The sequence below is a fragment of the Crocuta crocuta genome, unplaced genomic scaffold (assembly GCF_008692635.1).
Source record: "Crocuta crocuta isolate KB4526 unplaced genomic scaffold, BGI_CrCroc_1.0 scaffold143, whole genome shotgun sequence".
In the NCBI taxonomy this organism is placed as follows: Eukaryota; Metazoa; Chordata; class Mammalia; order Carnivora; family Hyaenidae; genus Crocuta; species Crocuta crocuta.
In genome coordinates, this window is record NW_027529175.1 from 3,024,628 (window position 1) to 3,045,179 (window position 20,552).

At 56.1% G+C, this 20,552-nt stretch overlaps 1 protein-coding gene and 1 long non-coding RNA gene across 3 annotated transcripts in view; one reads left to right on the plus strand and one right to left on the minus strand.

Moving 5' to 3' along the window:
* Positions 1 to 11,861, plus strand: part of LOC144226567 (uncharacterized) — a 14,885-nt gene extending 3,024 nt beyond the window's left edge. Inside the window, exon 3 of one of the 2 annotated variants that reach the window (XR_013333682.1) lies at positions 11,722 to 11,861. This is a non-coding gene — a long non-coding RNA (uncharacterized LOC144226567). Of the gene's footprint in view, positions 1 to 2,144; positions 2,395 to 11,721 lie in introns of those variants that run through there. The other variant, XR_013333683.1, reaches the window with a different exon arrangement.
* CYB5R3 (cytochrome b5 reductase 3) lies at positions 377 to 20,194 on the minus strand. Its single transcript, XM_077757987.1, has 8 exons — positions 20,042 to 20,194; positions 16,516 to 16,588; positions 16,023 to 16,129; positions 13,820 to 13,949; positions 13,257 to 13,340; positions 12,947 to 13,032; positions 8,333 to 8,432; positions 377 to 1,462 (listed from the first exon to the last, which is right to left on the minus strand). The coding sequence occupies exons 1-8, from the start codon at positions 20,123 to 20,125 to the stop codon at positions 1,290 to 1,292; spliced, it is 837 nt and encodes a 278-aa protein (XP_077614113.1). The 5' UTR covers positions 20,126 to 20,194; the 3' UTR covers positions 377 to 1,289.
* Positions 20,195 to 20,552: the final 358 nt, after the last annotated feature.

A 20,552-nucleotide genomic window follows, 5' to 3' on the forward strand; every position in this document is an offset into this window, starting at 1 on the left:
CCAGTATCCACACGCCCTGGCCCAGCTTTCTGTCTCCAGGAATCTATCCTCAAAAAAAAAAATCATCTGAAAGGAGGGTGAAGAGAGCCGCTGTTATTTTCAAAATCCACAGACGGGAAACAATCTAGCTATCCAACCATGGGGGATTTGCTACCTAACAAACATGGTCCACGCGGGCTGCAGAGGGGCCCCAGCAGCGGCCCCGGGGTGCGCCGTGTGGCTTCATCGGTGCCGTCGGCGTTTGCCGCTGGAGGCCCGGTGTCTTTTTTCCTGGGTATACTTTTCTATACTCTCCAGACTTCACCCGGCAAATGCAAGCACGTTAGAAAGAAGGGCCGCCCCCCACGACGACACAAGCCACAGAGCCTCCGGAGGGTTAATATTAGCAAAGGTTTATTTCAACGTATTTTTCTGCTCATAAATGATTCTGAAAAAGCCGATACGCAAGAGGCGCACCCAGCCTGGTCTAAAGGCAAAACTGAGGTCACTGAGAACGCTGCTCAGACAAACTCTCCCTAGGCTGGGGCGCAGGCAGCAGGAGGGGTGGGTCTGGGGCAGAGGAATAAATAACCATCGTCTCAGCTCTGCCCTCAGGGCTGACAGCTTGGGGCTCCCAAAGCGGCCTGAAGGTTGAGGCGCTGGGGAACGTGCCGAGGCTTCAGGAGGGCCCACAGGCCAGTCTGCTCCGCCTGCTCCAGGCCCTGAAGAGCCCAGCTCCCTGCCAGCTGGCCCTGCCTGGGCCCTGGGGTGGGGGCAGACTCCTACCCCCACAGCCCCTGCCGAGAGGACTTTTTGGTGTTACCTGTTATGTAGTGTCAGGTGCTGGGGCCGGGCCGTGACCCAGGGCAGGTAGCAAGGGTGGCGGGTGAGGGGCCCGAGCTGGTGGCTGGAGGGTCCCCGGCACCCGCAGCTCTGAGCTGCCCGCACGTCTGTGTTTACTCCCCGGCTGCGGTCTGCTCTGGGAGGGGTGGCTGGGGCACAGCCTCTGCCGCTGCCTCGTAGGGTGTGGGTGGGCGGGGTGGAGGCAGGGCAGGAGGGCTGAGCACCGCGGGTACAAACCGATGAGGGCCAGCCGGTGGCCGGAGGTGGCCCACCGGTTACCGAACCCTGCTCCCAAAGGGGTCCCTCGGGGGAACCGGCCCAGCGGGGTAACCACCGCAGCCGCACCCAGGGCCACAGCGAGAGATGTGGCGGAAAGTGATGTTAAAAAACAAGGGCGGGGAGGGGTGGGTGTGGACGGGGCACGGTGAGTGTGCGGGGCGGGCGTGCGAGCAGCCAGTGCCTGGCCGTCAGAAGGCGAAGCAGCGCTCCTTAGGGTGGCCCACGCGGTCCAAGTTGGGCAGACAGGCGTACTGGATCATGGGCGGGGGGCCACACATCAGTATCAGCGGCTCCTCCTCCGGGGGCGGAAGGTGGTCCCGGATCATCTCCTCGTTCACGAAGCCCTGGCTGTAGTCCCAGGCTGCAGGCAGGAGACAAGGTGGGTCCCAGTGTAGCCACGTGACTGACCCAACGATGGCCTACCTACCCCAAACCCCCTCCCCCAACCATTAAACTCTCCTGGGCTGTGAATTCCTCCCTTCTTTCAACAAACACTGAAGAATAAAGAGGCTGATCTGACACACACGCTTGCCCTGATCCCCTGCCCCAGATTGGCTCATCCAGAACAAAACAGCCAGTTCACAATTAACAAAATGGCAGTAAGTGCACAGCGATCGATAATTACTCTAAGTGTAAATGGACTAGATTCTCCAATCAAAGGTGATCGAGTAGATACAAAACAAGACCTATCTACACCAACACAAAAACAGACACACAGATCAGTGGCACAGAATAGAAAGCCCAGGAATAAACCCGTGATTATATGGTCAATTAATCTTCAACAAAGGAAGCAAGAATATGCAATGGGAGTGGTGTCAAATAAAGCCTCAACAGGGCCCTGGGCTGCTGCTGGTCTCAGGGGGAAAAAAAATACAATGGGATAAAGACAGTGTCTTCTACAGGTGGCATTGAATAAACTGGCCAGCCACATGCAAAGGAACGAAACTGGACCACTTTCTTTTTTTTTATTATTATTGTTTTTAATGTTTTATTAATTTTTTAATACATTAACATTAATTTTTTAATGTTTTGTTTATTTCTAGGAGAGAGAGAGAGAGACAGCGTGAGCAGGGGAGTGTCAGAGAGAGAGGGAGTCACAGACTGAAACAGGCTCCAGGCTCTGAGCTGGCACTCAGCACAGAGCCCGACGCGGGGCTTGAACCCACAAACCGTGAGGTCATGACCTAAGCGAAAGTTGGACGCTTAACCGACTAAGCCACCCAGGCGCCCCGGCTGAAACTAGACCACTTTTCTTACCCCGTGCGCAAAAATAAACTCAAAATGGATTAAGGACCTGAATGTGAGATCTGAAACCATAACATTCCTAGAAGAGGGCACACGCAGTAATTTCTCTGACATCAGCCATAGCAACATTTTTCTNTGAAACTAGACCACTTTTCTTACCCCGTGCACAAAAATAAACTCAAAATGGATTAAGGACCTGAATGTGAGATCTGAAACCATAACATTCCTAGAAGAGGGCACACGCAGTAATTTCTCTGACATCAGCCATAGCAACATTTTTCTGGAATGTCTCCTACGGCAAGGGCAAGCAAAAGCAAAAATGAACTATTAGGATGACATCAAAATAACAAGCTTCTGCACAGCAAAGGAAACAGCCAGCAAAACTGAAAGGCAGCCTGCTGAGTGGGAGAAGATATGTGCAAAGGGCTCATCTGATAAAGGCTTAGTGTCTGAAGTATATAAGAACTGACACAATTCAACAACCAAAAGACAATCTAATCAAAAATGGGCGGAAGACATGAACAGGCATTTCTCCAAAGACGTCCAGATGGCCAACGGACATATGGAAAGATGCTGACCAGCTCTCATCATCGGGGAAATACAAATCAAACCACAGTCAGGCACCACCTCACACCTGTCCGAACGACTAAAATCAAAACACAAGAAACAACAGGTGTTGGCGAGGATGTGGAGAAAAGGGGGCCCTCGTGCACTGGTGGTGGGAATGCAAACTGGTGCAGCCGCTATGAAGACAGTATGGGGGCTCCTCAAAAAGTCAAAAATAGAGCTACTCTACCATCTGGGAATTGCACTACTGGGTATTTACCCAAAGGATACAAGTACACTAATTCGAAGGGACATGTGCACCCCGATGTTTATAGCAGCATTCTCTACAACAGCCAAGATACCTTGGGAAGCAGCCCGAGTGTCCATTGTTAGGATGAATGCAGAAGATGTGGTACATATATACGAGGGAATATTCTTCACCATAAGATGCAATGAAATCCTGCCATTTGCAATGTGGAGGGAGCTAGAGAGTATTAGGCTAAGTGAAATAAGGCAGGCAGAGGAAGACAAATACCATATGACTTCACTCATGTGGAATTTAGGGAGAAAAAACAACAAAGGGAAAAAAAAAAGAGAGACAGACCGAGAACAGACTCTTTAACTGTGGGAAATACACTGATTGTTGTCAGAGGGGAGGGTGGGGGCCTGGGTGAAACAGTGAAGGGGATGGAGAGGACATTTTCTGTGAGGAGCGCTGAGTAGCAGATAGAATTTCCCAATCACTACATCGTACACCTGAAACTAACCGAACACTGTGCGTAAATTACACCAAAATTACAAGAAAACAGACAAATGAACGAGATCTATGTGCTGCCTGCAAGAACTCGCTTTAGGTGTGTGGGGTCCACACGGACCAGGAGGGAAGGGACAGAAAAGGTCGCTCTGTGCAAATGGAAACAGAGAGAGCTGGAGTAAATAAGAGACAAAGAGGGGCATGACGTAACGGTAAAGAGGTCAACCCCACAAGGACGTCACATTGGTAAATAACTTCTGCGCCCAATACGGAAGGACCTGATGACATAACGCGAATACTAACAGGTCTAAAGGGAGAAACAGAGGGCAATACAGTAATAGATATTTTAATATCCTGCTATGTCAATGGCTAGGTCACCCAGACAGAAAGTCAGTAAGGAAACTTTGGCCTTAAGCGACACATTAGACCAGATAGAATTAACAGACGTTTACAGAACATTCCATCCAAAAGCACACCTCATCCCTGTCAGAATGCCATCATCAAAAAGACAAGAAACAGGTGCTGGAGAGGATGTGGAGGAGAGGGAGCCCTTGCGCACCGTGGCTGTGAGTGCCCGCTGGCGCAGCTACTGTGCAAAACGGTACAGAGGGGCCTCAAAAAATTAGAAATACAACTACCATGCACACCAGCAATTCCACTTTTGGGTATTTATCTGAAGAAAACGAAAACACTGGGGCGCCTGGGTAGGTTCAGTCGGTTGAGCGGCCGACTCTGGCTCGGGTCATGATCTCAAGGTTCGTGGGTTCGAGCCCCGCGTCGGGCTCTGTGCCGATAGCGCTGAACTTGCTGCGGATCCTCTCTCCCTCTCTTTCTGCCCCTCCCTCCCCCAATAAAATAAAACTTTAAAAAAAAAAAAGAAAATGAAAACACTAACTCAAAAAGTTATCTGCACCCTCTGTTCACGGTAGCATTGTTTACGACGACCTAGATATATGGAAGCAAACTGAACACTCACTGACGGATGAATGGGTAGGGAAGTTGTGCTATGTATACTGTCACAGAGAAGGAATTCCTGTCCCTTCAAAGGCCCTTCTAGGTGGACTAAGAATCAAATTGACATGACAGAGATTAACAGGCGAAAATCAAATGTAACAGTCTATGCACAGGGAATCCACATAGACGTGGGAATTCCGAAGATGGTCAGGCCAAATGAGGTCTAGATGTCATTCTGGACTCAGGGGAAGGGGCCAGCGGCCTGAGACTTCAGAGGAAGGGGATGCACTTCAGAGCAGGATAAGAGCAGATGTTTGGTTATTAGATGTTTGCCCTGCCACGCAGAGGAGTCACTCCGATAAAATCTACCTCTGGCAATAACCCTCCTTTGGAGAAAGACCCCCTATTTCTTTATTTCTTATTAAGTTTATTTTTATTTATTTTGAGAGAGAGAGAGAGCAAACAGGCGAGGGACAGAGAGAAAGGGAGAGAGAGAATCCCAAGCAGGCTCTGCCCCGTCGAGAGCCTGATAAGGGGTCTGAACTCACGAACTGTGAGAAGAATTTAGATTCTTCTGTGTGGTTAAGGAGGCGACAAAAGTTTCTCTTGAGCCCAACAGGGTCTCAAGTGCCTTCAGCTCAAAATAACCCACATGCCCAAATGACACATTCCGGAGGGGAGGGGTGTGGGCGAGTCCTGAACCCCTTCAATACAATGGAATGTTGTTCGGTCATAAAAAGAATGACCTCCTTGCCATTTGTGACAACATGCATGGACCTCAAGGGCATGATGCGAAATGAAATGAGTCAGACGGAAAGAAATACCGTATGAGTCACTTACGTGTGGAATCTCAAAAAAAAAACAAAAAAAAACAAGAAGAAAGGAAAAACCTAAGAACAAAAAGCCACAAGCTCACAGATACAGAGAACAGATTGTTGGCTGCCAGAGGCAGGGGAGGGGGCTGGGAGAAATAGATGGAGGAGGTATAAGTTTATTTTTATTTTATTTATTTATTTTTTAATTTTAATATTTTATTTATTTCTGAGAGAGAGAGAGAGAGAGAGACACAGCGTGAGCAGGGGAGGGTCAGAGAGAGAGGGAGACACAGAATCCGAAGCAGGCTCCAGGCTCTGAGCTGTCAGCACAGAGCCCGACGCGGGGCTCGAACTCACAACTGTAAGATCATGACCCTGACGCTTGACCTTGACCGACTGAGCCCCCCGGGCGCTCTGGTGTAAGTTTATTTTTAAAACTACACACGGGACTCAGCTGTAGTGGCTAGTATGTAACATGCGCAGATATACAAGAGATCTCAAATTTACACGGATTTTGTTTAAGTAGCGCATTTTTCTTTACGCGGGTACTGCGGGTGGCTTCGTGGGGAGACACAGGTGAGCCGTACTTGCACGAGCCCCACGCCCCGTCCCTTCACTCAGTCTCACAACAGCCTTGCCCGCCTGGGACACCATTTTCTTCCTTGGCACCTAGAATGTCGGCTTCTACCTCCGGTTGTAGCAATCCCGCAGCCCCGCCTGCACGTGGGTCAGGGCGGTAATAAACCGAGCGGGAAGTCGGAGGCGGCCCAGCCCTTGGCGCGCAACCGCGTCCGCTCCAACAGTCCCCACTCGGTGGTGGCAGTGCCGTGTGCCACCACCAGGGGGCAGCGCCGGCCCCCTCCCCCGCGGGCCTCGGGGACGCGACCAGAAGGGAGTAAACCTCTTTCGGGTGAGACACGGATACAAGCCTAACGTCCCTTTCTTTACTGTAAGAAAATGAGCAACTTCTGGAACGGGTGCTCCCCCTGCCGGACCCTACGGTTCGCCCGTGAACAGCACGGGCCACTTAACGTGGGCATTTTCTCCGGCTAGTACAGTACAGTGCTGAAATGTATTTTCCCAATGGTCTCCTTTCTTTTTTTTTTTTTAATTTTTTTTTAATGTTTTATTTATTTTTAGGAGAGAGAGAGAGAGAGACAGCGTGAGCAGGGGAGGGTCAGAGAGAGAGGGAGTCACAGACTGAAACAGGCTCCAGGCTCTGAGCTGGCAGTCAGCACAGAGCCCGACGCGGGGCTCGAACCCACGAACCGCGAGATCATGACCCAAGCGAAAGTCGGACGCTTAACCGACTAAGCCACCCAGGCGCCCCAACGGTCTCCTTTCTTTTCTCTGCTCTATCGTGAGAACACAGCGTGTACAGATGCAACATACAAAATATGTGTTCATCAGCTGTGCTATGGATAAGGCTTCGGGTCCACAGTAGGCTATGTTAGTAGTTAAGTTTTTGTGGAGGCGAAAGTCATATGCTGGGGCGCCTGGGGGCTCAGTCCGCTAAGCGTCCGACTTCAGCTCAGGTCATGATCTCGCAGTTCGCGGGTTCGAGCCCCGCATCGGGCTCTGTGCTGACAGCTCAGAGCCTGGAGCTGCTTCGGATTCTGTGTCTCCCTCTCTCTCTGCCCCTCCCCTGCTCGCTCGCGCTCTCTCTCTCAAATATAAATAAACGGTAAGAGGAAAAAAAGTTATATGCAGATTTGTGACTGCGCGGTCAGCACCCCGAACCCTGTGCTGCCCAAGGGTTAACTGTACTCTGGTCTCACTCACCACCTGCTCCTCTGCTCTATGACTTGCGATACATGTGTTTCGTGTTCATCTTCCCCCACCTTCATCAGCTCACGGGGCCAAGCCGGCTTCCTGAACAGAGGCTCGGCCAGGAGCCTGGAAGAGCGGGTCCACGACAGGTGGCCAGCGAGAGGCCTCAGGGCGCTGCTGTCCGGTCCACAATCCACCCACGCCCCAGCCTAGGCCTCTGCCAGGAGGCCCGGGACCCCCCCCCCCCTCAGGGATGGGCCCAGAGGCGCCCGCTCATGAGATGGGCGCCTGCCCCTAGAGCCCATCCGCGCAGTCCCGGGGGAGGCGGGCGCCCAGCGAGGGCGGGGGAGGCGGGTGCAGGAGGTGAATGGCCTCACACGCCGGCGCCCATAAGGATGCTTCAAAAACGTCTGCTTCCGCCACTTAGAAGTTCCCCGTGAAAACGCAGGCCTGCTTCTCTTGCAAAGCAGGGCCTCTGGGGGGAGCGGACGTTCTCCATGCGCCACCACCTCCCTGCAGCCGAATGTCCTCAGGACCGCCCACCAGGAAGCCGACCTGCTGCTTTTCTCACAGTATTTCCTGCACCCACGTCTAAAGCAGGAGAGTGAAGGGGACTTTCACTCCCAGGGGGCGGCCTCGCTTCAGGTTTTACAGACGGCCCTCATCCACTGCCCCCTGCGTGACCTTGGCATGAGGGTAAGGGTGGGTGGGCCCAGCCCAGCCCCCAGGGCTGCTGCCCAGGGAGAAAATGGGCATAACGTGCCTTACGGGGCACAGACTGCAAAGTGGGGGCCGTTGCCCACACCCCCAGCAGTGACCCTGAAGACCTGCCCCAGAGTGAGCCCCCCACCACGCGGAGAAAAACCAACTCTTTGTCCAGTGGGGGGCGGGGCAGCCAGGGAAGGCCTCGGGCTCCAGAGGAGGAGGCCGGAGTTCAAGCCCCGGCCCTGGTGCTTCCTAGCTGTGTGACCTGGGACACTTACTTCCCCTCTCTGATCCCGCCTTCCTCATTTGTGAGCGGGCGGCACACGACCTTGCTCGCACAGGGCCACGCTGAGCATCACAGAGGCTGAGCATCACAGAGACGAAGGGCGCAGCAGACTCCACCCCGAGAAGGGCCCAGCACCCCCGCCCCACCCCCTCTCACCTTCGGGGGCTTTGTCCACCGTGTACCAGAGCTTGAAGCGAGCAGAATGTTCGTTCCTCAGCTCCTCCAGCTCGGGCCGCAGCAGGATGTCCTTCTCGGTCTGTGGGGACAGGGCGCAGCTCATCATCCCGCCCGCCCCCCCGGGGGCCACACACTTGGCAGCGCTGGCAGGGGAGAGGCCTGGCAGAGCTGAGCCAGACTCCCAGAAACTCCCAGAAACTCCGCCCCCACCTTCCCGAGGGGCGGGTCAAAGCTGCAGACAAGACGTCCTTGGTGACAAATGGCGTTTGCGGACGGCGTGTGGGAGCCGTGCCCCGACGTACCCGGCCGCGGGGAAAGCGAGCAGATGAAGACCAGCACGCGCAGCCACAGGACCGGGAGCGACCGGAGGGGACCAGGCCAGCGCGTCGTGACTGTCCGCTTAAAATAGCCAATGGTCCCACCACCCTCATCGCCGGGGCAAGTCTACGTTCTGGGGTCTCCCGCTGCTCCCCCGGCCCAGCGGCTCCTGCAGAGCCTCGCCCACGCCGGTGCCCCTGCTTGGCCCGCAGCTCCACACTCCGCTCCCACCGGCTTCAGCCGGCTGGCCCCACATGACCCTGTCCTTCAGCCTGGTATCACCTCCTCTAGGAAGCCTTCCCGGACTCCCCGGGGGCATCAGCGTACTCCTCACACGGCCCCCCTGACCACAGGCCTTTGCCTCATGCGCCCACAGGTCCCTCGAGGATAGGAAGGGCTCCTCCAACCAGTGGTCAGCGTGACTGGGCTCGTGGGGCTGTCCTTAAACCCGGGGCCACAGGGCTCTCTGCGAACCAGAAGGGATCGCCCACTCACACCACCCCTGAGCCTCTGGGCAGGGGGCAGAAGGGCCCTCCCCAGGGAGGCAGAGAGCGAGAGACGTGGAGATGCACTTTCCATCCCCCATGACCAACGGCACCTGACATCCTCAGCGAAAGGGACTAGCGGGGTGCTTAGTGGCATCGAGAGGTGGGCAGGAAGAGACAGATCATTCGAAGCCACAGCGATGAACGTGTCCAGAGAACCCGCTGCACGGAGGCATCTTGCTACAGGAGGGACTGACCCAGCCATGCTTGTTCTCATAAGGAGCCTGCAGCCCTGACTCCTCAGTGTTCCCCTCTGGGAAATGGGCTGCAGGCAGGAGGCATGAGCCTCTGAGTATCTCGGGGAGGAGGGTGTTGATTGTTTCTCCCATTTCTAAGGGGGGCAGAGGGCCCTGCCTGCCCTGATCGAGTGAGAGCAGGGCCAGGGCTCAGGCTGGACAAGCTCTGTATAAAATACTGCAGGAAATATGGGAGAAAAGAAAAATCACCTGATAGTCTCATCAGGTCAGTCTATTACCTGATAGAGATGACAAGTCACAATTTTTTGTGTACCTTTCAGACTTTGTTTTCTTTTTCTTTTCATGTTTATTTATTTATTTGACGAGAGAAAGAGTGAGCAGGTGCATGTGAGAGCGCAGGGGAGGGGCAGAGAAAGACGCAGAGCATCCCAAGCAGGCTCCACGCTATCAGCACTAAGCCTGAGGAGGGGCTCGATCTCACAAACCAGGAGATCATGACCTGAGCTGAAATTAACTGACTGAGCCACCCAGGCACCCCTAGTAGTTTTCTAACAACTACTTTCTTTTTAACAAAAATGGGATCAGGGCATCCATGCCACCTTACCACCTGCTCTTTTTTTTTTTTTTTTTATGTTTGGTTTTGAGAGAGCGAAACAGAGCATGATTTGAGGTGGGGGGGAGGCAGAGAGAGAGAGAGAGAGAGAGGGGGACATAGAATCTGAAACTGGCTCCAGGCTCTGAGCTGTCCGCACAGAGCCCGATGCAGGGCTCGAACTCGGGACCGAGATCAAGACCTAAGCCAAAGTCAACGCTTAACCGCCTGAGACCCAGGCGCCCCTCCACCTGCTCTCCTCAGGAAAGAACACAGCACAGACCCTCCATGCTGTGGAGCCTCCGAGCCCAATGCTTCCCTTACCAGGTGCCCAGCTTGTGCGGGACCAAGGGACTGTTCGCTGCTGAAGGACATTTAAGTCGTTTTGGACGCCCTCCTTCAGACACAACGTCTCCCTGCCATCCTCACTGCCCTAGCAATTTCTTAGATGAATCTGAGAAAGTGGAGTTTGGGGCAGGAAACTCCACATGGAAAAGGCATTCAATACACACAGCCCCTACTCCCTAGGTGGCCTTCGGTAGCACACATACCAGCGGCACCCCAGACTGTCTCCTCCTACACCTTTGCCAGCACCGCGTAATGACCGGTTCACACCTCAGCCAATCAGAGGGATGGAAAGTCAATCTCATGCTGTTTGTTTGTTTCTAAGTAATCTCTACACCCAGCGTGGGGCTTGAACCCAGTTGCATGCTCTTCTGACCGAGCCAGCCAAGTGCCCGTATCTATTGTTATTTAAAATTTAAAAGCACCTGGGTGGCCTAGTCCGTTAAGCGTCCAACTTTGACTCAGGTCATGATCACGCGGTTCGTGGGTTCAAGCCCTGCATCGGGGTCTGTGCTGACAGCTAGCTCAGAGCCTGGAGCCTGTTTCAGATTCTGTGTCTCTCTCTCTGACCCTCCCCTGCTCACGCTGTCTGTCTCTCTCTCTCAGAAATAAATAAAACATTACATTAAAAAAAATTTTTTAAGAGAGAAGTTTGTCACCGGCTCTAGTTGTATCTTGTTAGTTTGAAAAGACTGTCTCTATAGTGGTGACCCAGCTGTTTATCTATCTTATTTAGAGGATTTTTGCCATTTTTAGCAGATGGGCTCTCCTTCTGTGTCTTCCTTACACTGCCCATCCCCATTCATTCATTCAATACTCATAAAAAGGCTCACCTAGGGCCTCGAATGGGTCACTTTTCTACAAGTACGTTTTCAACCTAAATCTCATTTTACTGTAAGGTTAAAGTAGCGATCTACTCAGCATTTTCCAAAGTCGTAGCGGCTAACCCACACTCTTTTCCGTCGCTCTCCTCAGGTTTGAGATGCCACTTGCCCCAACTGCAAAGTCTCATATGTACTTGAGCCTGCCTGTTGGCCAGTGCTGTTCAACAGAACTTTCTGCAATGATATGGATGGGAATGTTCCAGATCTATGTTACCCAGTACAGTAACCACATGCCACACGTGACTACAGAAGCCATGAAATGCGGCTACGGAGACTGGGAAAAAGAGTTTTACATTTTAGTTCATCTTCATTGACTTAAAAGTAAATAGCCACGTGTTCTAGCATGTTCCAGCACAGTCTAGATTTTCCATCAGGTCACCCAGAAGTGCACGAAGCAGAGTTCTCACATGTGGCTCTGGCGCCACGGTTTCCCTCACTGATGCATTAGTAGCGGCATCAATTCTTTCTTGTTATTCTCTCTTCTCAGAACGTTCTTGGCTGCGCAGGGACACTGTCTTCACCTACCCCGAGCACTTAGCTTGCATGTTTCTGTCTGCTTCCATCACGGTGCACGCCAGGACCCACAGAGGCTACGTGACCTGCCACATCGCCCCAACTGGACGCAAAACCAGGTACGGAATCCAGCTGCTGCCGTTCAGCCAGACATCACAGAGGTTTGCAAAAATCTATATAACAAGGCAGTACTTTCCAAAATAGAGGTGCTTTTCATCAGCTATGCTCTGGCTCAGGTCCTGGTCACACTCCTTGCTGGGACACTGGCAGGTCGAGCCCCTCTCTGGGTCTCTGAGCCCAGAGCTAGAAAGTGGAGATCATTCCACCGCCCAGGCCACCGGGCTCACAGGGAGGAGGTCCTGTTCGGGTGACAGGACTGACAGCCTCCAGGGACCAGTACTAAGCCGGCAGCACTAAGCGGAGCCAGCGAACTCCCACCCCCTGCACCCCATCGCCCCCTTGGAACTACTGGCTCTCCCCGCCCACGCCTGGGCCTCATCGAAGCCCCCGCGGAGGGCCCCAGAGCTGTGTCCTACAGCTGTGCAGGCCCAAGGCCTCGGGCAAGCTGATGTCAAGTCTCACCTTGACTTTGCCCCAAAGGGGCATCTCTCTGCAAATTCCACACGTTCAGTCATAAAACACTGAATCTAGAAAGATGCTTGGGATGACCTTGCTTCCTCAGCTCATTCCACAGTGAGGGTGCAGAGCCCAGGGAGGGCAAGTGGCTTGCCCAAGGCCACACAGCAGGCCAGAGCAGGCAGGCAGCAGGCATGGGGAAGGGGACACGCACTCAGGAGCCAGAGAGACCAGGTCCAAACCCTGCCCCAACTCCCCCCCAGCTCAGGGACGCCGTGCGCGTGTGCTTTCGGCCCCTCTGGCCCCAGGCCAGTGTTCTTCCCCTTCCCTGCTGGGCTCCTCACTGTTCGTGGAGTGAGCTCTGAGATTCAGAGGAAGCAGCCAAGGAGACACCCCAGGGTGGGGGGGTGCTCTAGTATCATCGCCATCCCCCGCCCATCCCCCAAGCAGCCCCACTCAGGTCAGACCCCCGGCTCTGGACTGAAAAGCCTGATGCCCACTGGCTACCGCGAAGGCTACCCGAGCACAGGACGCTCAGAGGACCTCATGTTTCAGCCACAGAGCCGTGCAGACCCCCCAACGGGCGCCCACAGGGGCCTGCGTATCACGGGAACACCACTGACCTGGTTGGCAAAGAGCAGGTGGCACACGGTGTGGTCATCTGGGTCTTTCATGATGGCGCGGATCACCTGTAGCATTGGGGTGATGCCTGCAAAACAGCAGCCCGCCCAACACTGATGAGTACCCGCTGTATACAGTGGCACACGCCCAGTGCGGGCAAGCACACAGGGGGGGAGGGAGGGGTCATGACAAGCAGGCGTGGGCTCCTGGCCTTGGGGAGCTCACAACTGCTTCTCTCTGTGCCCTGACCCTGACCCTGACCCGTGACATCTGCCTGCTGAGGCCTCAGCGAAGGACTCTGGGTCCACATACCAGTTCCTCCTGCAATCATGCCGACAGACTTCACCGTCCTGACGACTGGGTTGGATTTCTTGTCTGGGCGGATGGCAAACTTCCCTGCAGAGAGAAGGGAGAAGGGGATGGGGAGCCCCCGGCTCTCAGACACGCTGTGCCGGGGGCTGGACAGGTTGGAGAACCGGCCCTGCTCCGGGGGTCTGAGGTGGGGGCGGCCGCCGGACAACCCCAGCCAGCTGGGGGCCGGGAGGGGATATGGGCCCAGAGGAGCAAGGGGCTCCCACCACGGAGGGGGTGGGGGGCAGTGGGGAGGCTGGGGAGCCAGACGTGCTCCAGCTCGGAGCTTTCACTTGTTTTCAGCCAAACAAAGCTGGTCTGGGGGCCACATCTGGCCCCCAAGGGCAGCCGGTCTGCAACCCCCATGCTGGCCAATTTCCCTCCTCCACGGCTGAGTAAACTGAGGCCCCAGAGAGGAGCCAGCCAGCCCGACAAGAGTCACCCACCCAGACAGCAGCAGCATCGGGCCGGCACCCCGCATTCACTGTGCCCACAGAGCCTAAGGGGGTTCCAACCCCACTCACCTTTGCCCTGGTAGACCAGCAGCCCATTTGGGCCCCGGAACTCAATGGTGTCTCCGATCTTCATGCTTTCCAGGTACTGGGACATCTTCCCCCCGGCAGGAAACTTGGGATGGGTGTCTTTGAAGTAAACCTGCAAGACAGGCCCGGGTGCTTGGTCCCGTTCATAGGGTCACCGGGGTAAGCTCTGGGCCGCGGAGGGAAGGGGGGAGCCTCTTCTGGGTTTCTCCTGCGGCCAGTGTGTGGCTTGCCCACGTAGGGGCGCCCAGGTGTCTACATGCCAGCCCCAGGGGAGTCCGCTCTTCCCCAACATCCCCTCGGGACACAGCCTCAGCCTGCTGCACAGGGAGACCCGAGGGCCTGCTGTATTAACTGTATTAATGTTCTACCCAGAACTGACTCCTGCCCCCTCCCTATGGGAGATTCCCACGCTGTCAGCGCAGAAAAGCCTTGCGGGGGGGGGGGGGGGGGCCGGNTGTGCATCCTCATTCTTTCCATTTTGTGCTGTCCTAGAAACAGCATTCCTGGAGCGACTTCCTTCCTGTGCCCTTTGGGGCTTCCCCTTTGGGAGAAAGGAAGTGCTACAAGAGAGAGACTGATGAGGAGACTGTGAGCTGCTCGCCCTGCCCAGGCCTGAGGGGCAGGCAGGAGTGATGGGCGGGGAGAGGGCGCCTGGGCCTCTGGGGAGAAAGAAGAGCTCATCCTGGCCAGAGTGCAGGGGAAGTGTCGGCGTGGGGAGGGTGCAGGGACAGGGAGAGGTATGCGGGCCAGGACTCTGGCCTTTGTCCAGGGCCAACAGGGAGCAGGGAGCAAAGTCCCTGAGCCAGGAGGGTCTGGTCTTCCTGAGCCTCCCATCCTCCACTTGGATCCCCCCCACCCCCAACACCTTCTGCACGTCCGGCTAGAGTGATTTCAACAAGAACAGAGGTTCCAGTCAGGCTACCTTCCCCTTCCTTCTGGACAAAGCCCCAAATCGTACCGGGCCCCCAAAGCCCTGCCTGGCCCCCCAACCTGTCCCTTCTTGTCCTCCAAAGCCCCCCGCCCTTTGGCTGCATCAGTCTAAAAGCCTCCTTCTGACCTCAGGGCCTTTGCACCAGGAAGGCCCTTTTCCTTGCTCTCTGTCTGGGCAATGCGTCCCGGGCCCCCACACCTCACCCCTCCATTGCCTGTCGAAGGGAGCAGCGCCCATCACCCCACCTGCCTCAGCCCTGGTGCCATTCCAGGCGCTTGGTCTCATGGGCTCCTCCCCTGGAGCAAGGGCGTCCGCTCTCCAGGCAAAGACAGGCCCCCGAGGGTGGGCCTGAGCACCCAGCACAGTCGGAATGACACCAAGCTAAGGAGGGACCAGGCCACAGCCTGGATCCACAGGCCCAGCTCCCTTCCTACCCTCACAGGCCCTGGGCCTCAGCTGTGGCCGAGACGGGGTCCCTGCCTGTCGCTCCACCACGAAGGGCCCAGTGAGGGGGCCCACGCAGCGGAGGGAGGACAGTCAGGCTGGTCCGCAGGAACGCCGAGCCAGGGTGCCCGTGGGGGTCTGGGCCCCTGCTGGGAGGGTCTCGGGCAGCCCACGCCCACCGGCCTGGGCTGATTCACATTTCCGAGAACACAGGTCATTCTGGAAAGCCTGTGCTTCCAGTTTTCACAGAAGTGTTCTGCGCCTTGGCTGGCACTGCTTTTTCCACTCAGTGTGAGGATTTTTAAGATCCACGCCAGGTGTCCTGCGCCTCTCCGATGCTAACGGCTGCACGTCCGCAGCGTGCGCTCACCCGACCCGTGACGGACCCCAGCTCTCCAGACGACAGCCCCGAGCTCCTCACGCTGCTCCCGAGGGGGCCCAAGGGAGGTGTGCTCAGGAAAGGCCCTGCTGGTCACAGAGGCTGTGCGACCGAGTGCGGTGAAGCGGGCACCGTGGGCCTCCCCCAGGCGCCCAGCGCCCCAGGCTTTGCCCGTCCCAGAGCAGGAAAGTGAGCCCTGCACGCGCTGGTCCACCTTCCTGGTTTCTCTTCTGCAGATGCCCTGTCCTGGGTTGAAGACACTCATCCTGAGCCCCTGCGCCCGCGCCCGCCCTCTGCCACAGCCCTCACATCCGGCTTTTGCTGGTAAATCACAGTTTGCGATTCACTCAGAAACCAGGTACGGGGTGAGCACTGGGCCTTCGGAGAGCAGGTCACCCCTGCCCCACGCGCTCACGGCCCCGAGACCTCACCTTGATGACCAGGTCCACAAAACCCTTGTCGTCATCGCTGGAGACGGGCGTGTAGGGCCGGATGACCAGGTTTCCATCGATCCGGGCTGAGAGGTAGATGTGCTGGCCTGCGGGACAAGGAGGCGTGACTCCGGGAGTTCAGGGGGGCCGCCAACTATCCCTGCACGGCCCACCGAGTCTAGTCAACCCGCTGCCCTTTGCCCCACCCCGTACCCAAAGCTGGGCCTGGCCTCAGCTCCCCGGCCCCCTTCCTGCCCGCACAGGGACTCGCGCCAGGTCCCGGCTTCCTGCGGCCACACCTTTGCTCGTGCTGGTGGCACCGCCAGGGACAGCAGGGCCTTCCCCTCTCAGGCTGACGCTCATCCCTGAAGGCCCAGCATGGCCGTCACCCTCTCCTTGAAGCCTTCCCCACTCTCCCTAGTTCAAGTGCAAAGCTGCCACCTCTCTGACCTGGCACCCGGCCCGGCCCGGCCTGGGTCAGGGCTGCACTCACCGACGGGGAGGCCCAGGATGTGCTGGGGCGACGGCAGGGCGAAGCGGAACCGCCGGGTGTCATGGTTGATGACCTGCAGGGAGGCCCGAGCTGTTACGAGGCACCCAGGGCAGGGCGGCCCCCGACCTCCGAGCTCCTGGTGCCCAGTGTGACCGAGAAGCGATGCTGATGCGTGGGGACACACGAGCCGCACATGTGTGTGCAAGCGCCGGGTGGACCTCTGCTCTCACTGGCCCAGAGAAGGGCAGGGACCCACCCAGGGCCACACAGCAAGGTGGTCAGGGTAAGGGATGAACTCGGGATCCCAAAGGAAGGCTGTCATGTGGCCCAGAAAATTCCGGGGGCAAGAGGGAGGATCCAATGCTGCCATCGGCTTGGACAGTGTCCTGGGGTAGCAGGAAGAGCTCGGGCCCTGGGCTGGCAAAGCAGGGGCAGGGCCGAGACAAGGCCCCTGTGGGGTCTCCCTGCACCAAGTGCCGCCAGGAGCCTGGGCGCCGAGGGGCCGTTCGGAGGTCACGGCTGTCCCGCACACAGTCACGCCCACAGGAGACGAGGCGATGTGGCAACGTGTGCTCCCGGACATGGTGTCACCGCTTGGGACGACAGAATCCTCACTCTGAGTGTCCCCGAAGTGTGCAAGCAGAGCCAGGGGGTCTGATCGCAGGAAGCCAGAGCGCAGCCACCGCTCAGGACACCGGGCCTGGCGGCCAGCGGTCCCTCGGCCCCGGCAGCGCAGGCCTGAAGCCGCAGCCCCCGGAAACCTTGCAAACTGAGCCCCGACGCCTCCTGGGAACGGATTCCAGGATTATCAACTGGTCCTGGGGTCAAGGTCAGGAACCCATAACCAGGCAGTTTTTGGAAGAAGAGAAACGAGGGGAAAACACAGCTAGTCACTGCGCCGGACAGCGCTAGCGAAGCACAGCAAGTCACGCGGCTGACGTCGGTGCAGAGCTCAGCTCCGTGCTGGCCAGGAGGAGTGGAGCAGCCAACCCCCAGAGCTCCGGGGGGGCCTTGCAGGTCAGCGGGTCTGGGGAGGGCAGGCGGTCGGGGCCCCCTATGCCCGTGGGGGAGCCTAGCAAAAGTATCCAAAAGAAGACCCCCCTGCTGACCCCCAAAAGCCACCACTAGGCTATCACGGGTGAGGGGGCAGATTTAACTGCTGGGACATTTGCCACAGGCTCAAAGGGAACTGGGGGGTCCATTGTGTGACGTCCCTACGAGGAAATACTAGACAGTCATCAATGAACTAGGGGGACACTGGGGGGAGGGGGCTCAGCCGGCTGAGCGGCCAGCTTTGGCTCAGGTCATGATCTTGCAGTTTGTGGGTTCGAGCCCCGCGTCGGGCTCACCGCTATCAAGCCTGTCAGTGCAGAGCCTGCTCTGGATCCTCTGTCCCCCTCTCTCTTCCCCTCCCCCGCTTATGCCGTCCCAAAGGTAAATAAATTTAAAAAGTAATAATAATGAACTAGGGGCGTCTGGGTGGCTCAGTGGTTAAGCATCCAACTTCGGCTCAGGTCATGATCTCACGGTTAGTTAAGTTTGAGCCCCGCCTGGGACCTCTGCTGCCAGCACAGAGCCCACTTTGGATCCTCTGTCTCTCCCCTCCCCGCCCCCAACAATAAAACAATAAATAAAGATTAAAAAAATTGATTCAGCTTTGAGTTAGACATGATAAGGTGTCTATGTTGTACGGCTGGGTAAAAAATATCAGGTTATTGGGGCTCAGTTGGTTAAGCGTCCAGCTTCAGCCCAGGTCATGATCTCACGGTTCGTGAGTTCGAGCCTGCTTTGGATCCTCTCTGCCCCTTCCCCGCTCATGTGCTTTCTTTCTCTGTCTCTCAAATATTATTAATAAAAAAAAAAAATTTTAATCAGGTTATTAAAAAAGAGACAGGGGCACCTGGGCGGCTCAGTCGGTTAAGTGGCCAACTTCAGCTCAGGTCATGATCTCACAGCTCATGGGTTCAAGCCCCGCATGGGGCTCTGTGCTGACAGCTGAAGCCTGGAGTCTGTTTCAGATTCTGTGTCTCCTTCTCTCTCTGACCCCCCCTCACATTCTGTTGCTCTCTCTCTCTCTAAGATACTAAACATTAAAAAAGGTAAAAAAAAAAAAGAGAGAGAAACAATAAATAGACACACAACTAAAACTCTATCTGTCATATATATATGAATGTGACGCCCAGAAGGTGGCTCGCGTGGGACCCTATGCCACAGGGGTGGCGTGGGCGGGGATGGGAAGAGCGGGACGTTCATACTTTATCAGCAGAATTTTTACAGTGAACACATATGAATCATGCATTACTTCTGGAATTAAAATTGTCCAAATGTCTCATCTGGGAAGTGGTGGGTTGTTTTTTTTTACCCCCTCTCTTTGTTTTTTGACTTTTCTATGAACTCCTGGTACGAAAACCGCTCAGGAAGCCCGAGTCCTGTGCTCGGGGCCTTGAGACTGGTGTGGAGCCTCGGGTGCAGCGGGGGCCCAGGGTTCAGGGCCTTGCAGGTGACTTTCTCCACTCCATGACTCAGTTTTCCCTGTCACACCCCTTCCGAGGCAGCCGGGCAGCCAGAAATAGCACAAGGGAGGGGCTCTGATGGGGGAGAGAGAGGAGAAAAGCAGCTGCCCCAGGAGGCAGGGCAAGGGAAGGAGAGGATGGTTTTAATTGCAATCAGAAGTTTAAAGGGAAAAACTCAAACAGGGAGGGCGGAGTGAGCCTTCCAGAGGGGCAGGCGGAGCCGCGGAGAGAGTGCAATCACGCAGGGAATCTGCACAGATGCAAAGGATATCTGGGTCCAGGGAGCACCAGACCCTGAGCTGAAGGCTGTGGGGGCGAGAAGTCATGAGCTTTGAGGAAGGGGGGCACCGGGGTGGGAAGCCTGGGGGACCAAGGCGGAGGCAGGCCTGAGTCCTGGTTCCTCCCCTAACTCACAGTGTGACCTCCGATACCCCCCTACCCTCTTTTGCCCTCTGTCTTCCCATCTGCTCAATGGGTGCTTAGACCCAAAAGTCCCGAGGGGTCCCTCTTGCTCTGACCTTCCGTGGGATAGAGAGTGGGGTTCAGAGAACAGGCTCTGTGGTCAGAGATGTAGGTTTGAATCCCTGTGCCACTCACTGGTAGCCTTAGAAAGGGAAATCACTTCAGTTTTTTGTTTTTTTGTGTGTGTGTTTTTATTTATTTCTAGGAGAGAGAGAGAGAGAGAGAGACAGCGTGAGCAGGGGAGGGTCAGAGAGAGAGGGAGTCACAGACTGAAACAGGCTCCAGGCTCTGAGCTGGCAGTCAGCACAGAGCCCGACGCGGGGCTCGAACCCACGAACCGCGAGATCATGACCCAAGCGAAAGTCGTACGCTTAAAAAAGGGAAGTCACTTCAATGTTCCCTCTATGAGGTGGGCAAATAGGACCCACTTCGGGGGGGGGGGGGTGCCCCGAGCACACAGCAGGTGCCAACAAATGGTATGATGCAGACAGGGAGAGAGCGGAGCCTCTGGGGGCCCGCGCCCCGCAGCCCCCACGGCGCCCCGCACTCACCTCCTTGTCGATGAGCCGCAGCGGGTACTTGATGTCCGGGCTCTCAAGAGTGATGGCCGGGGCAGAGCGATGGAACAGCTTCATGAGGAGGCTGCAGAGGAACCACACTGGGGACAGGACCACGTGGCCCAACTGCAATGACAGGGGCAGACCCACGGGGTCAGCGCAGGCCCCGGGAGGGGCCTGAGGCCTGCCTTTCCTGCAAACACGCCAGTCACGTCACACCTCCGGGCCTCTCTCTGCTCATGCTGTCCCCTCTTCCAGGAGCACCCTCTCCCTACATCCTCATCCAGGGCACCCATCATCTGCTTTGGTGCCGGCTGAGAGAAGTTACAGAAACAAGACACAAGAAACCTCTCAGTGTATTCCAAAGTCACTGGAAAAGCTCCATTTCCCAGAGGAACCAGGACAAAGAAAGCCACATAACTGGGCAAGTATCCCTTTTCACTTTGGCTGCTGGGAAGCTCAGAGTAAAGTGCACAAGTAACTATGCTTAACCTTGAGCACTGTG